Source organism: Cryptomeria japonica, chromosome 4, assembly GCF_030272615.1.
Source record: "Cryptomeria japonica chromosome 4, Sugi_1.0, whole genome shotgun sequence".
Classification (NCBI taxonomy): domain Eukaryota; kingdom Viridiplantae; phylum Streptophyta; class Pinopsida; order Cupressales; family Cupressaceae; genus Cryptomeria; species Cryptomeria japonica.
Genome location: NC_081408.1, coordinates 80,754,632 through 80,770,630, shown reverse-complemented (window position 1 = coordinate 80,770,630; position 15,999 = coordinate 80,754,632). Strand labels below are relative to the sequence as shown.

General features: G+C 32.6%; 1 protein-coding gene across 1 annotated transcript; it reads right to left on the bottom strand.

The window, feature by feature from the left end:
• Positions 1–11,959: 11,959 nt before the first annotated feature.
• LOC131029472 (uncharacterized) lies at positions 11,960–14,609 on the bottom strand. The gene is made up of 4 exons (XM_057959964.2): positions 14,387–14,609; positions 14,148–14,281; positions 12,968–13,116; positions 11,960–12,842 (listed from the first exon to the last, which is right to left on the bottom strand). The coding sequence occupies exons 1-4, from the start codon at positions 14,424–14,426 to the stop codon at positions 12,695–12,697; spliced, it is 471 nt and encodes a 156-aa protein (XP_057815947.2). The 5' UTR covers positions 14,427–14,609; the 3' UTR covers positions 11,960–12,694.
• Between the last annotated feature and the right edge of the window lie 1,390 nt (positions 14,610–15,999).

Genomic DNA, 15,999 nt, shown 5'->3' with positions numbered 1-15,999 from the left:
TCATCATTGACATTACTAAAATGAAAATAACTAAAAGGATTGAGGAGGAAAGTAGCTCTAAGATCTAATGAGGAAGATGAAGAGTCATCTTCTATTGGTTTTATTGGATGCTCTATTCCTTGCTAAGATTTGCTCTAATTATTATATTTCACCATAATTACATATACTTTTTTTATTGACACTCTCTCTAATGTGACATGTTTTTTATCTTGTGTGAATTCTTGATACTATGCTAGTTAAATTATTGAGTTTTTTGAATCATATTGTCATTCAAGTATAATTTTTCAAAATTTTATGGCTTTGTTTCATCATTTTTTGTGTTAATTCCAACTTCTTTCAATATTTATAGATAAGGTTGGTTATCATAAATACATCTGATTGCCATGCTCATAAAAACACAAACTAATGGAGGCTACAATAAATACTAGATAGGTGATAAGAAAGATAGAGAGAATGGATTGGAGACCAAAATAGAAGCAAGAATGACATAAAATATTATAAGGTAACTCTTAAGGTTGACAAGCTAAAGGTGGTCCCATATACTGTAGCTTTTAAAATTAACAATGAAGATGGTAGAAGCAGAGACAACAACATTGGTAATAAATAACTTAGAGGAGGAGAAATAGAAAGTCTTGTTCTCTTCCTACAATAGAGACTAGTAACTCTCCTCAGCATGTCATATAAAGTATTGGATAAGTTATTGGCTCATAAACTCATTGACATCCTACCTAAAATAATCTAGATAATTCAATCTAAGCTTATTAAAGATAAGTGTATTCTTGAAAGTTTAATTACTATATGGAAGGGAACTTGAATGGAAAAAAGATTCTAATCAAGATGTGCGTATGATGCTCCTAGATTTTTAAAAATCTTATCATATCTAGTAGAATTACCTATCATCTTGTTAGTGCTATAATATTTTCTTTTTAGCTTTAATCCCAACATCTGCCATATGCTCAAGATTCTCTTTAATGATTCTCAAGCTTAGATTGATATGGATCACTAATTGATCCTTTTCCTTTTGCAAGGACCCATAAGACGAGTTCCTTTTAGTAGTCCCATGGTTAGTTGTTGCTTTATATGCCTCATGATATTTTCTAAAACTAGCTTAATTAGTCCTTTAATGAAGGGAAATTTATTTTAAAACAAGGATAAATTGATTAAGTATATTTTTTTGATGGCACTACATTATTTTTTGAAATTTTTAACAAATTTTTGATATTGTTATTATAGAGTCAATATGTATTATAGATTATTTACAGCTAAGATTTACGAAAATAATTCAATTATATTTAGTTGAAAGGATTCTCCTCTTGAATGATTAGCATATAGAAAATTGCATTGGCATGGGCTTAACAAGATTGTTAAATACTTAGACATATCATTTATTTTTTAACCTTATTTTAAATAAATCTAACAATAGGCATGAAGCCATGATGGGCTGGGCAAAACGGGGCATCATGATCTCATGCCCAAACTTATCTAATGATTATTGACGTGACATTTTTTTAATTTATTTTTATTGTCTAAATGTTAAATCAATCTCTACAACCAACCTACTTCTAGAACACATGATGATTATTTGCTGTCTCATCTATTAAAATTTGAACTTTATTAGCACCCAATTTAGCACCATGAAACAAGTAGGATGAACAATACAAACCCTGGACTCGTTAAACTTTATTTTTATCCTTTCTTCTATATAGAAGTCTGAAAAAAGGATTGGACAACACATTGATATGCCAATTTTCTCAGTTTTTTTTTTTAAAGAGAAGAAATTATTTCCATATGCAGATGATAAAACATGGTTACATATGAACAGTTCCAATAAATTGGATTCTAAATGAACACAATACATTGCATTTCATTATCTTTTAAAAACAAAATTGACAAACTAAAATGAAGTCTGAATTCTTCATATACCCTACCTTAATAGGAGACACTGGAGTCTCCTCCTGAGATTTTGAGACTTCTTTTAAATGTTCATCTTCAATTTGATGCTTTATCTTCCAAAAATTCTCAATTTCTCCATTGGTTAGAGAATTGTGCCTAACCAAACCTGCCCCAAATAACCTTCCATTATAAGCCCAATTCCTTGAATGAACCAAAAACAAAAACAAAGATATTTTATCAACTATAATATTATTGCACTAAATTTCTAATTAGTGTAATAAGAATGAACAATAAAAACAAAAACCAAAAATATTTTATCAACTATAATGTTGTTGCAATAAATTTCTAATTAGTGTAATACCCTTATTTTTAGACTTGTTTTTGCCAGAGTTCCAGCCTGCCATTAAAGAGCCCATCTGGATTTTCAGTAACAACCTAGTACACAAAATCTTAAATCAATCCCAAATTTTATGTTAAAACTATAAAAAAATTTCTTATTTCATTGACCAACGCAGTCCCAAAAATGCCCCAACTTATTTTCAGGCTTTGATAAATCAAAGTGAGTAGAACAATCTACAGAACTTAGAAAACCTCTAAAAAGATCACATTTGTGCTGTGAAAAAAGATAGATCAAACATTTGTTTCACTCCAGAATAATATAAAAAAGTGTAAGTAGATTTACCAGAGTGTACAAGCAGAATTATTGTGTGATTCAAGGGATTTTTCTCTGAAAAAAAAACGTTGAACCAGCTTCCTCAAAATATTGCAAAATAAAAGCCTGTGTTTTTTTCAAATCCCTTGGTATTTTATCTTAATTTTTGCCAACAGCTCATCCTATTCTCACGTCTGTAATCTTTATCTTACTCAATTATGGTCTATTTTCTTTCTATGCTTGGAGACACATATCTGCAAACAAGATTGGTATTTTCTTGGATAGTTTGTTTGGTGGTTATGATGTTATCCAACTGTTTATTGACACGTGTTTTAGGGAAGTCGTTAAACAGTTTTTTTGCTATGTATCAATGCATAAGTTATGGTGTATGAAAATATTTATGCATTTTTTCATTTTAGGGATTAGATAGTCTTTTCCTATTTGACAGCCTAAAATTTTTGTGCATCCAACAGAATTTCTTTGTTTATTTGCATGATATTTATTATTCTCTTCTGTGTAATGGGTAAAAATAAAGATCAGTCTAATGTTGATATTGTATTAGCTCTTTAATTGTTGCTTTTGTTCATTGTATTTTGAATTTGATTGCGTCAGATATTGTGGGTGTGTCTTTCTATCATCTTAATTATTTTTTTTTAATATTGTATTATTTTTTATTGCAATATAAGTAAGGTAGGAAGATTCATAAAAAAACTAAATATTATGAAGTGTTCTATTCTTAAAAATTATGATAATAATCTCTTATTATATTATTGTAAATATCTTAAATATATTTATCTAAAAAAGTTTAGAGATATTAATTTAAAGTTAATTTGAAAATCTTATGTTTATTACTAAATATTATTATTTTGACATAAGATGTATGAGTTTTTGTTAACACCCTCACACCATTATGTGTTGCCTCTTGCTGCATTTGTAGAGCACTTCTTAATATAAATAAAAGTATTTGGGTTCTTTTTTTGAAGAATTATGTGACAAGAATTTATATATTTACATGTTAATTTTTATTTAGTTTTATATCTATTTTGATGACATGGTAGCTTTTCATGTATCTCTTATTGAAAATATATTATTCTTCTCTACATTCTTATGTGTCTCTACATGTTATAGTGAATAACTCCTACATGATGATATTGATAGTTCCACCTATAGACACTAAAAATATTTTTCTAATCACCATTCATCAATCATTACCATTGTCATTGTATCTATTGACGCCTCATGCCATCCTTATAGCCCATCAACAATAATCAATCTAAGGTATCCAATTTGGGCCATTCTTGTATGAAGTTATTCTTTCGAACTTCAATTTTTTCCTTTTCCCCAAGCCTTAGTTAAAAACTCAAGTTGTGAAAAACACAAATTTGATAGTGTTGAAATGTTGAGATTTCAAACTTTTGGCTACCTTCATACCTACATACCTTCGTTATCACTTTTGATCCCGAGGTTTGCCTTGTTTCCCTTGAAAAATTTCCTACTTGTGTAACTTTATTGATGTTTAGGCTATCAATGTTTTTATTCCATCCATATCGCCTTTGGTCCACTTCACCAAATCTTCTCGCTCCTCAAAGTTCAAACCATTAATGCCTAAGTGTCAAACCTATTGAGATTTGGGTCATTGACATTCTCCATATTCTCATCCCTTTTTGGCATTTTTCATTCACCTTTCCTCAACCCTTAAAGTTCAAGTCCAAGCCTTTCATCTAATATCTAGTGCACCCGATTCAAGTTTGGGGCGTTTTGAGGGAAAAGAGTGGCTAAGTTATAAACTATTGAACACTACCAGAAGCTGAGAGGGGGGAGGAATCAACATTCACAAATACTTGAGAATATTAAGTTATTTGACCAATTATCAATTATCCCAAAACATGTGCATGAAAGCAAACAACTCAAACATCCAAACAGTCTCACAATAACACCAATATTTTTACGTGAAAACCCAAACTGGGAAAAACCACGGTGAGATTCAACTCACAATATATATAATAACTATATAACAATGAACAAGGCTTCCTACCAATAAGAGCTTACTACTCTGGACTTGCAGAATGAGGCGCACAACCTCAGGCAATATACAAAATAGGACTTGCTCAGCTAAAGAACACTTCTTTAGGGAAAGATACAAAACTACTTTTACGACATAATAGAAGCGGTAGATCAAACTATATACAAAATAGCATCTGTTAGGATATAGATAGTAGTTCACAATGTATACCGCATCTGTTTGCTCAATACATCTCTAAATCTTCACAAAACTTTTGCATCCACCACTTTCACATCATCTCACACCTATAATAGTCTCATCTAACTTATACACATTCATTCATCACTAACACAACCAATTGCTCAATATATATCAATCGGATTTAAAATAAACTTCACTAGGTCGACCAAAGAAATACGAAACATATACATAACATCAACCAAAAAATACATCATCTGGAAGGCCTTTATGCACAAGTGATTGGACCAATATGCACAAATCAATACAACACTTGATCTTTTAAACACATATTGTCTTATTTCAGACCTAAAAGAAAATGGTTCACCTCAAAAGAACCACAACATCTTGATTTGCAACATAGTCACGATGAGAAAGGTGATCCAAATGGACAACATCTTCATTGAAGATATATCCAATACCAACATTCATTTCGAACCACAATGAGTTTCACTAGAGTAGACATAAAAAATAATAGAATTACTTCCAGACCAAATAAGGAATGCCAAACTTCTAGAAACATATTAAATCATCACCTTACTTCAATTTATTAGTATAACATGAATTCACAATCATTTATATAACATAGAAGTTTAAAAACAAATATCCAAACCAATAACCCAATACACCATGCAATAGTTGAACATACATACATACATTCAAATCATTAGCTACAAAGGTTTAACATCAATGACAATAATGACATCCATATATGCAACAATCTTCCCCTTTCTCATTCATGGAAAAACAAAAAACTTCTACAACAAACATATTCCTTTGTTTCTCCCCCTATCAATATTTCTGGCCCTTTGACAACAATGACAAAAATGTTAGAATGTTGTCATTGATGTCATTGATGTTTTTGTTATTCGACAGCATGAGTCGAACAAGTTCTGGTATACTTTGGGTCCGATAATTGTATGCCCTGTTTACCGACATAGTGCAATGTGAAGGTTTTGGTCCGATCTTTCCCAAAATCGATGACAATATGTTGGTTTCAATGATTCCTCCTATTCCTTGGATCGTGGAGAAGTTATTTTCTGTTTTGGTTGACTTCTCCGATATGGTAAGAACAATTGAGTAGTAGCATGTAAATGTTTTTGGGCTAACCCTTCCGCCAATTGAGTTGACTTGAAGCAGACTCAATTTGGTATATATATAGTTGCTTAGGAAATGATAGACATGATCTTTTTGATCATATCATAGTTGTATGTGAACCATAGTGAATGTGAAAGTGATTATGTATAGTGAATGTGAAAGTGATTATGTACAATGAATGTGAAAGTGATTATGCACCTCAGTGGAAATGTATCTCATGCATATGATAAATGCAATCTTAACAATTCAAATTTTTGTAATATTGGAACTTATAAGCCATCCTTCGACAGTGAGCCATTATATTTTGGGCAGTGTTCCCTTCGGCAGTGAACCACCCTTGTATTCTATAACATGTTACATAATATTGAGAGCTGATCTTCTTTGTGGTTTTTCCTGTCTTGGGTTTTCCACGTATAAATTTTGGCACTATGTGGTGTGCTGTGTTTTTCTCATTGTTCATTTTAATTCTAAAATTAAGTTATGTGGATGGTTGATTAAAAATTTTAATAGATTCAAGAGAATATTGATTCACCCCTTCCCTCTCATTATTTCGGATATTCCACAATTGGTATCAGAGCAAGGTCCTTTAGAAGAGTCTAATAGCTCAAAGGATATTCAAAAAGTTGAACACATGGCGCCTAGATCTACCTTGGATTAGGAAAGATACTTCGATGTAAATGTAGAACTTATAATTACTCTTGAAGACCTTGGGAATGTTGAAAGTGGAAATAGAGATCTGAAGGAAAATGTCCAGTTGGCAAATGAATGTATTAGAATATTAAGAGAACAAATCAATAAAATTAGAGAAATACATAAGGAAGTTAGTGAAGAGCTTAAGCAAGAAAACAACGCTATTCTAGATCTAAAGACCAAGACCGAAGAAGATAAAAGAACCAAGGATTATTTAAACAACTTGGTTAAGTGCAAATTAGAGGAATGCAAGAAGCTTGAACAAGAATTCACAACTTTGAAATCAGATTTGGAAAAATCAAAGAAACAAGAGGACAAATTTATAATGAGTTCAGATAAGCTTGATAAGATGTTGGCAATGAAAAGGCCTCTGAAAAACAAAAATGGATTAGGATTTGAAATTGGTGAAAGTTCACAATGCAAGATAGAAAGCAAAGAAAAACCACCTCCAAAAGAAGAAGCAAAACACAATAAGTCTACTAAGGATTACAAAGGTAAGTCACCGATTGAGCAATAGGTAAGTAAAAGAAACACGTCTTTCAATGGCTATTATTTTAATTATAAAATACTAGGTCACAAAGCATTTGTATGTAGAATTAGAATGAATCAAAATGCTAAATATTTCTCCAGTAGATGTTATACTAGTAACTTATGGTCATAAAGCTACTCAGTGTAAAAATCAGGCTATAATAAATCAAAACATAAATAATTATTTTGAGGTTGTTGCTATACATGCAAAATATTTGGACATAAGGCTAAATAGTGTAGGTCAAGGCAAGGTCAAGGAAATTATCTAAATTCTACAACTGCAACAAGCCTGGAAATAGTACAATATATTGCAGAAGAGGAGAAGATAAGACAAGTGAACCAGTAAAGAGAATCAATGAGGAAGAGGTGAATGTTGAGATGAAGAAGATTTGGAGAAAGAAAGAAGTTGAGGTTGCACCTGGCTCAAGTGTAGACTTTTGTTTTGACAATTGAGATCAAGAGTCTTTGGCCAAGGTAAACATTTGTTTTGACAATTGAGATCAAGAGTCTTTGGCCAAGGCGAACATTTGTTTTGACAATTGAGATCAAGAGTCTTTGTCCTAGGCGGAGCAAAATCAAGAAATATCTTTCCCTTACCAAAGCGCGTGAGACTGTGATTACAACATGTTGACACACAAGAAATGATGAAGATTATGATAGAAAATATTGAATTGTGATAAAATGTGGAAGTTTGGAAGGTCATTGTGGATACAGACAAAGCCTATAGATAGTATAACGGGCACTATTTTCTTTCTCTACATTTATTACAAGCAAGTGGGCTAGAAAAGGTTAAAAGGAGAATTTGTTAAGTCATTTTCTCACTCAAAGTGAAGGAGAACTAAACGAGCAAAAAGACAATTCAAGGGTTAGGGTTTCTCAACAAACTATGAAAGGTACTTTTCTTACAAATTTGTTATTTCAACATCTGCATCAATGGCCACTCCTATTGTTATTGACATCAACACTCAGTCCCAACCAAATTTCAAAAGATATTCAAATAAATCATTTGAGAATGATCTGATGGGTGCTCTCTCTAGCATCCCCTTTGGAGTTTTGCTGACATAACATTTCAGGGCTTATATACATGTCAAGATTGAAGAAGATGACCATGGTAAGCTGGTAAGTTTATGGATAGATAAGCTGACAGGAGATATTTTTGAGGTAAAACCCAAATTTTGAGCCCTAGTTTAAAAGAAGATGAATGTGTGGAACGATTTCCCTAATTTCTATTTCGATGAAAAGTGGGTCGGAATGATGATGAGAAGGTTTCACGATGAGTTTGTGTGGCTTGGACAATCATGTCAAGTCCCAGTATTGCATAGACTTGTCTTGGAGTGCAAATTTGACAAAGGAGAAAGTCCATCCGACAAGCTTAAAATAATCACGGAGCACATTTCTAAGCACTTTCAATCTTTACATCAGATATCAAACTGGTAGGAATTGGAGAGATTTACATAGGCTAAGAGAGCAACATTTGATCAGATGATTGAGTCGGATAAGAAGGAGATTAATGAGAAGATGAAGTTGATTGATAATGCTTTGAGGCAATGTACTAATATTTATAGAGTATGTTGTAACACAAATTTACTTACAACAAATTTAGATAAAGGGATTAAGGATACTCAGGAGAAGATTGTAGGTATAGTCAATTATTTTGATGGTTCAAACTCTTTGATAACATCCATTGATGGTCAGGTTTTGGTTTTGGAAGCTCAAGTTTCAGCTTTTGAGAGGGATAAAGATAAAATCATTACGAGAGCTAGAGGTCTTAAAGGATTGGTGAGTCCCTAGTTGGACTCATTAAGTGTACATAAGAAGGAGTGTATTGATATGGTTGGTAAGCCCACACCGGCAAAACTTAAGGATAAAGAGTCATATGCCCATATGCTTAATGGACTTGTATCTGTTTCCAACACACTCAAATCAGGTTGGGATACCTATCTAGAGCTTTTGGAAAAATCCTATCCAGAAATTTTCAAATATATTAAGCTCTGGTAAGGTATTTTGAGACATTCTTTGTACAGTCTTTCATTCTTCGTCCCGATTTTTGGTATTTTTTTGGCATTGAAGTCAAAGGGGGGAGGTATAGGTGAAAAATATATTCTTGACATCGGGAGATATGGAGGTATGGAGTATTTTGTTCAGATCATGATCACAGATGGATATTCAACTCAAGGGGAGCGGTCTCAGAGTGAAACCGACAGATGGAAACCATTATCATTTTTCACATGAGTGTTGTCATCAATGCCAAAGGGGGAGATTGTTGGCAATTGACACTCATTTGATTGGTTTCAATATGTTGTCATTAATGGAAACATGTTTCGACTTTCATATTTTGGTTTGGTTGTTTACTGACAGACACTTCACCAGCAACCGACACCGACACCATCAGGTGTCTTCACCGGTAGGAGGAATTCTTTCGATACCGGCATTGCAGGTCGACATGAATTCATCAGGTTAACGATATTGGAGGCCGACATCATTTGGGAGATCTGGCAATTGGCAATTGATTTTGATATTTATGTATATATGTAATTGAGCCGACATGTATATTCATTTTGTAATTATCTATGTAAGTCAACATAAGGCATGAAGGATTGTAAGGGTATATAGGTCAGTTGATTAGATCATTATCTATGTATGCGAGATATGCGAGAGAGATCATGTATGTGAGGACATTTATGTAAGAGGTTATTTCAGTAAGGGCTTAGGTTAGCAGAACCAGAACAGACAAAGCTTTAACCAAAACTGTATTAAGGCATAAGAGATGTTATCTTTGCAGTTCACTCATTCTTCTGGATTGTAGTCTGGATTTTTATGTAGTCAGTGAGACTCTTTTTGTGATTGAGAAGTGTGCTCTAGGTTGTAAGCCTTCCTGCAAGTGCAGGCCCCTATATTTGTAATATCTTTTCATATGGCCAGTGGATTGATATTGTGGGTCACAAATCCCACCATAGTTTTTCCTCTTTGAGGTTTTCCACGTATAATTCTTTGTGTTATGGTATTCAATTGTGTGATTGGCTTATTGATTGCTTTACTTCTTTCAATTCTATATGTACTGGTATACCAGTTGGTGAATGCATGTTTTAATAAGGTTAAAATTGATCATTCCGGTAGAACACTGATTCACCCCCCCCCCCTTCTTAGTGTTCTTGGATTCCAACAACTATTTCATGTTGATGAGCTTAATTGATGAAATTGATATATTAGTAAAAGTTTTACAAAGAGTGGGAATACTGATTCACCCCCCTCCTAGTATTCTAGTCCATTCAACCAATTCAACACCATCCCCGCCTTACCTACACCATTCCTCGTTAATTTTGTCAGTCTTCTTTTGTTGCATCATTGATAAATCTATGAATTGACCATATTTATTTTGTTTTATTATTTAGATTATTGTTGTTGTTTTGACCAAACAACATCCGTGCATGACTACCTTGTATAGGGATGCAACAATTTATTCCATGAATCCACCAATAGGAGATGTCCCACAAAAGAAGCAATAAGAACTGAAACTCTCTTCCAAATTTGACAATGAGAAGACAAATGGTTGGACATGTTGGAGATTGTTATCATTAATGTCTAGGTGTTGTCATTGATGTTGACCCTCATTGTTGTGTTGGCATTGATGTCTCATGTGCAATTGTATGTAGAGATGATGAAGTTCATGTTTGGATGTCTACCCTTGGTGATGATACTACATATGTTGTGGTGTCATTGATGCTTGCACTTGATGATGATGATGATGATGATGATGTTAATGTTAATGATAATGATAATGAGTTATGTTGGAGAACAATGATGGTGATGAATTTGAATAGTGATGGTAATGAAGTTCATGATTGGGTGTCATGCCTTGTTTTTTGTTAGCAAAGATGTTATCAAATTGTAAATCCTAGAAGAATTCTTTTGAGACTCTCTAATTTTAAGCTAGTGGAATTGAAAAAAATATTGTTTGGTGAGAAGATGATCACAAATAATGTATTGTGAGTTAGAAACCTAGCAAGGAACCACATTTAGGCACTTTTGCAAAGTAGTAACCCTAATCAAAGTATACTCTTGAGGAACAAAAACTTGCTCATAGTGTTGAAAAAAGGCTTAAAGAATGTTAGGAAATTCAGAAAAGAAAAATCTCATAGTGTTGAAGAAAGGATTGAGGAATGTTAGGAAATGCATTAATGAGCTCCTACCCTTCCATAATTATATTAATGGTTTAGGATGTGTGGCAAGCTTGTAAATTTGAGAATTCTTCTTCTAAGAAATTGTCTCCAATTTTAAGCTAATGGAGTTAAGAGTTGAGATCCATTTATAATGTGAATGTATACATTTTCCTTATGGTGGTGGAGTTGGCTAAATAAAAAAGACTAGACTTCAACATAAATGATGGCTTACACTGTGTGTGTGTGTGTGTGTTACTATACTATTTTAATCATTCACAAGATGCATTGTTTAAAATATAAAAAGTACATCATTTTTTAAATAATCATTTAAAAATCTGCCCATATATTCGAGAGACACTCCTTCGATGGGAATTACCATGTATACTATAAAACACTACAAGATATAATAACCTTGTTTTGGGATGCAAGTGCTATTATAATATCATAAAATAAACACTTAAAAGTCTTTAAAAAAGATATTGATTATTTAATTTCAAATTCAAATGATTATCTAAAGGTTTTAACAATTTAAAATTATTATTTTTAAATTATATGACATTTCAATTGTCAAATAATCAATAATATTTTTATATATTATCTTTGTTAAAAGAAAATCAATAATAATTTTATATATATCATCTTTATCAAAGAATAATTAAATCATATTTATATTTTTGCTTTTAATCATTACACTCGGTATATTCAAAAAGCATAAAGATCTCTAAATTGTCTATAAACATTATCTTCAATAGAATCTTACAGTAAAACTACACTTAACCAAAAGTTGGAGAGTTCCTCCATCTTTTTCCTAAAGGTCAGCAAGGAAGACAAGACTAGCACACTACTCTAGCATACTTTTAAACTTAACATACAAATTACCAACAATTGTTTTGATCTTCAACAGAATCCTATAGTAAATCTGAACTTAACCAAAAGTTGCAGAGTTCTTCCATCTTCGCCTTAAAGGTCAGCTTACAAGGAAGACAAGACTAACACAACCCTAGCCTTCTTTTAAACTTAACAAATCACACAAAATTTATGTATCAAGACATGCCTTTTTCTTCATCTTTATCCATACCAGCAGCATAAAGAGATGGTCACCATTGGAATCCATAACATCTCAGTTGCTTTCCCACTACTTTATAGTTTATACCTGACACTGTTATTTCAAAGAAAGTTGAAAGTTAAAACTCTTCCTGCCAGCACCCATAAATAACTTTTTCATCATCTTTATCCATGCTATCACATTAAATACCCTTTCCTTCATCTTTATCCATGCAAGCACACAAAATTGTAGCCCCATACAGTTCTAACTTCTTGAAATGCTTTCCAACTTCACAATATTATCTATCTTGACTGCCTTGTAGAAACCAATATTATATTTACAGTTGTACATCCTTTATCAATTATTTATATACAAACTTTTCATATTGTCTAAGTGGCTGCCATTACATCTGTGGAGAAGCCCTGTTTTTGGTCCCCAATCATAGCAACATGATGCTGAGCAGTATATTTATGTGCAGGTCCCTCCATTTCTGACAGTGGAGGCTCATTCAAAAATGCCCACTTGCTTCTTGTCCACCTGAATAAATGAATCAGAGCAATTCAATCAGAAACAATTGGAGGTTATATTACAGAGAAAGACCTCAACAAAAATATCTGGGTTTTAAAACATGGAAGTATAAATAGAGAGAACAAATGAAATACCAGGTCAGGTTCTTGTTCCTCAATGAATCCTCATCTTTCACAAATTGAGCATCTTCACTGTCTCTATCTGAAAAGCTGTTGCTTATTTCTAAACAAGCTGGACGTTTAGCAGAGAATGCCTGTTTGCCACTGCCCAAAATTTTACTTATCTGAAATCCCCAAATAATCAATCAGTAGTAAGACCACCAATTCTATTCAAGAGAAAGAAGGATTGAGATAGAAGTTTGGACATTTTTAAAAGAAATGAAATTTTTTGAAGTGTAGGATAAACATAGGCTAAGTTTTATGGTATTCAGTTCCTTGAAAGCACCAAGCGTTAAATGTCCCTGAGGGACATTATAATGCTTGGTCCATTCTAGAAGCTGGAAAACCATTTCCAAGTTTTCCTGCTCAAAAGGAATAGCATGTACCACAAACTTAAACAATCTGGAGGGACTCACACTGTTTATTCATTAAAATGGATTACATATTTATAGTTTGAGACAAGCTCGGCAACTTCTTAAACCTGCTAATTAACTTGACAGCTAATTGAAATTGCTTTAATAGTAAATTAACTGATGATGGCACATCTACATCATCTAACTGACACTTATTCAGCATGTGGAGTTATAGTATTCTAACAGGGTTAGTCTCTAAGGAAGAACTTAGACTTGATAAGAATAAGGAAATCTAGAATGTTTCATGCTAAAATTTGATAATAATTTCTTTGAATTCAAATGGGCATATCAAAATAGAAGGGAAATTATGTTCCCACCTATGAAATCAAATAAAAGATGAAGGATTAAAAACATCCTTCAAAACATCTGTATTGCAATAGTTATGAGCAAGTAAGATTTAAGTACCCAATTCAGTAAGTTTAGCTCATCTAGTTGTAGAAGGGACATAGAAAGGCAGTCTGTCTTCTTTAAGAAGACTTGATGCAAGGACATTTTGTTGTTTCTTTTGAAAACATCATACTTCCAAGCACTGTAGCTCAATCTCTCTCTAGGATATAGAAATTTCATCAACCTAGGTCTGCCAGGTTTCTTTATCCAATTAGATAGAACAAAATAGAACCATTTTAACAATTTGTGAGGAAACACACAACTTCAAAGCATCCTCAATCAACTGAAATAAATTTTCAAATGCATTTCAAAGTAAAAATTGGATAAGATCTTTTTCCAAGAAAATGAACAGATACCAGAGTATCATCCTCTGAAATTGTTGAGACGGTCTCTGTAGCTGCCTTCAAATGCTCCTCTTCAACCTCCCTCTTGATCTTCCAAAAGTTCTCTATCTCTTCCTGAGTGGAGGACTTCCTTTTCTCTATCCCACCTGTCTCCAAATCAGCCCAAACTCATCAAAACCCACATAAAAAATACAGAGGATTAATGCTAAAGCTAATGTACTAAATACAACAAATCTGCTATGATACTTTACCAGACCTAGGAGAATCCCACCCTGGCATCAAAGAACCCATGATCTCTGTCTTCTTGTACTCACAAGTTAGTTCACAAAACTATGAGAAAAGCTCAGCAAGTAAATTTCAAATATCTTCTTAATACTGTTTGACATTAGTGTTGAATTCAATATATAAAGGCTCCACCGACTTAAGTTTACTCCTTGTAAGAACATGCTACCCTGATTTTCACTACAAAAGCCCACAGAATTCTGCTAAACTGGCTGCCAGTGTTTTTAATAAATCTTTTTCTTTAAGAATTGATGGTTTTGGATAGAGGACACATGGAGAATCATGATGTGTTGAAGTCGTTATCAAAATGTGAGTTTGATGAAAGTTTCTAGTCATGCCGAGCCAAGTTGCTTTAAAGATTATTTATTACGGCAGAATCCAATTAAATTATTCAAAGTTTAATAGAAAATCTGAAAGATAACATTTGCCCTGTCAAGATAAGGAAGTGTGACAGCCTGACTGTATTTTACTCATTAGCTCGTTGCTTCTCTTTCAAACATAGAATTAATAATAATAAAATCAATTGAATATTTAATTTTCTGCCGAATTAGTTAGGTACGAGGAAATGAATGTTGGCTTGAATATTGGAACATAGAAGATAACGATCTTATTCGTACCTGCCCTCTGTTTCAATATTTCAACTGGTTTTCACCGTTTCAGGCTAACCAATTTCCTGTTTTTTTAGTTTTTCATCCTATATTTGTGACTGTAAATTCTTTAAAAAGGGTAAAACTAAAATTTGGAGCAATTTTTGATAGAGATTCCCCCTCTCTTTCCATTAAAATTGTACAAGTTGTTTAATAATTTAATTGCCTTTGGATTCTACTTAAAATTCAAATACACCCAAAAAATTAAAATTACCCCTGGTGGCATTTATAGATCTCCTTTTTCCCCATAAGCTGACTGTACATTCGATCATCTACACAAAACTTTTCATGTTTTTCTCTGCGCTGTTGCTTTACACATCATCGTTATTATCCATTGTAAGCAGAGACAGAGACAGAGACGTAAATCTCTACTCAAAATGACACAAGGCAAGCAGGTCTCGTGCAATTTCAACAAGGTTTGATTGTAAAAAGGTTTTCCTTTTTGTTCTGATTTTAACTAAACTGGCGTTCTTGACTTTCCTTCCATGTCTGCAGGCACTATATGGGATTCGATCCCGAGTTTATCTTTTAATAGCTTGATCTGTAATGTTTATCTATTTGAAACTGATTATCTTTTCGAAAACAGGATTTTTTTTGTGGGGTGGTATTTCAATTGAGAATATATTTGATTAATATTTTAGATTATTATGTTGAGAGGCATTCTATCACAATCACACTACTTAAAAAGTTCAATAATAAAAACTTTCAATTCTAATTTGAAGATAAAATTTAACTGATGTTCTAATAGTTACAGCTTAAAGGGGGTATTTGACTGGATCTGGTCTGATTTTCAAGTCATTTTTTTTAATTTGTTGTAGGTTCTTGCTTTTATATGTGTTTTAATTATTTTAATTGTCTGTGATAATAAAATAATAGTCAAACATGATAACAATGTATATAAGGTGGATGAATTCTTTTTCTAATTTTTGATGAAA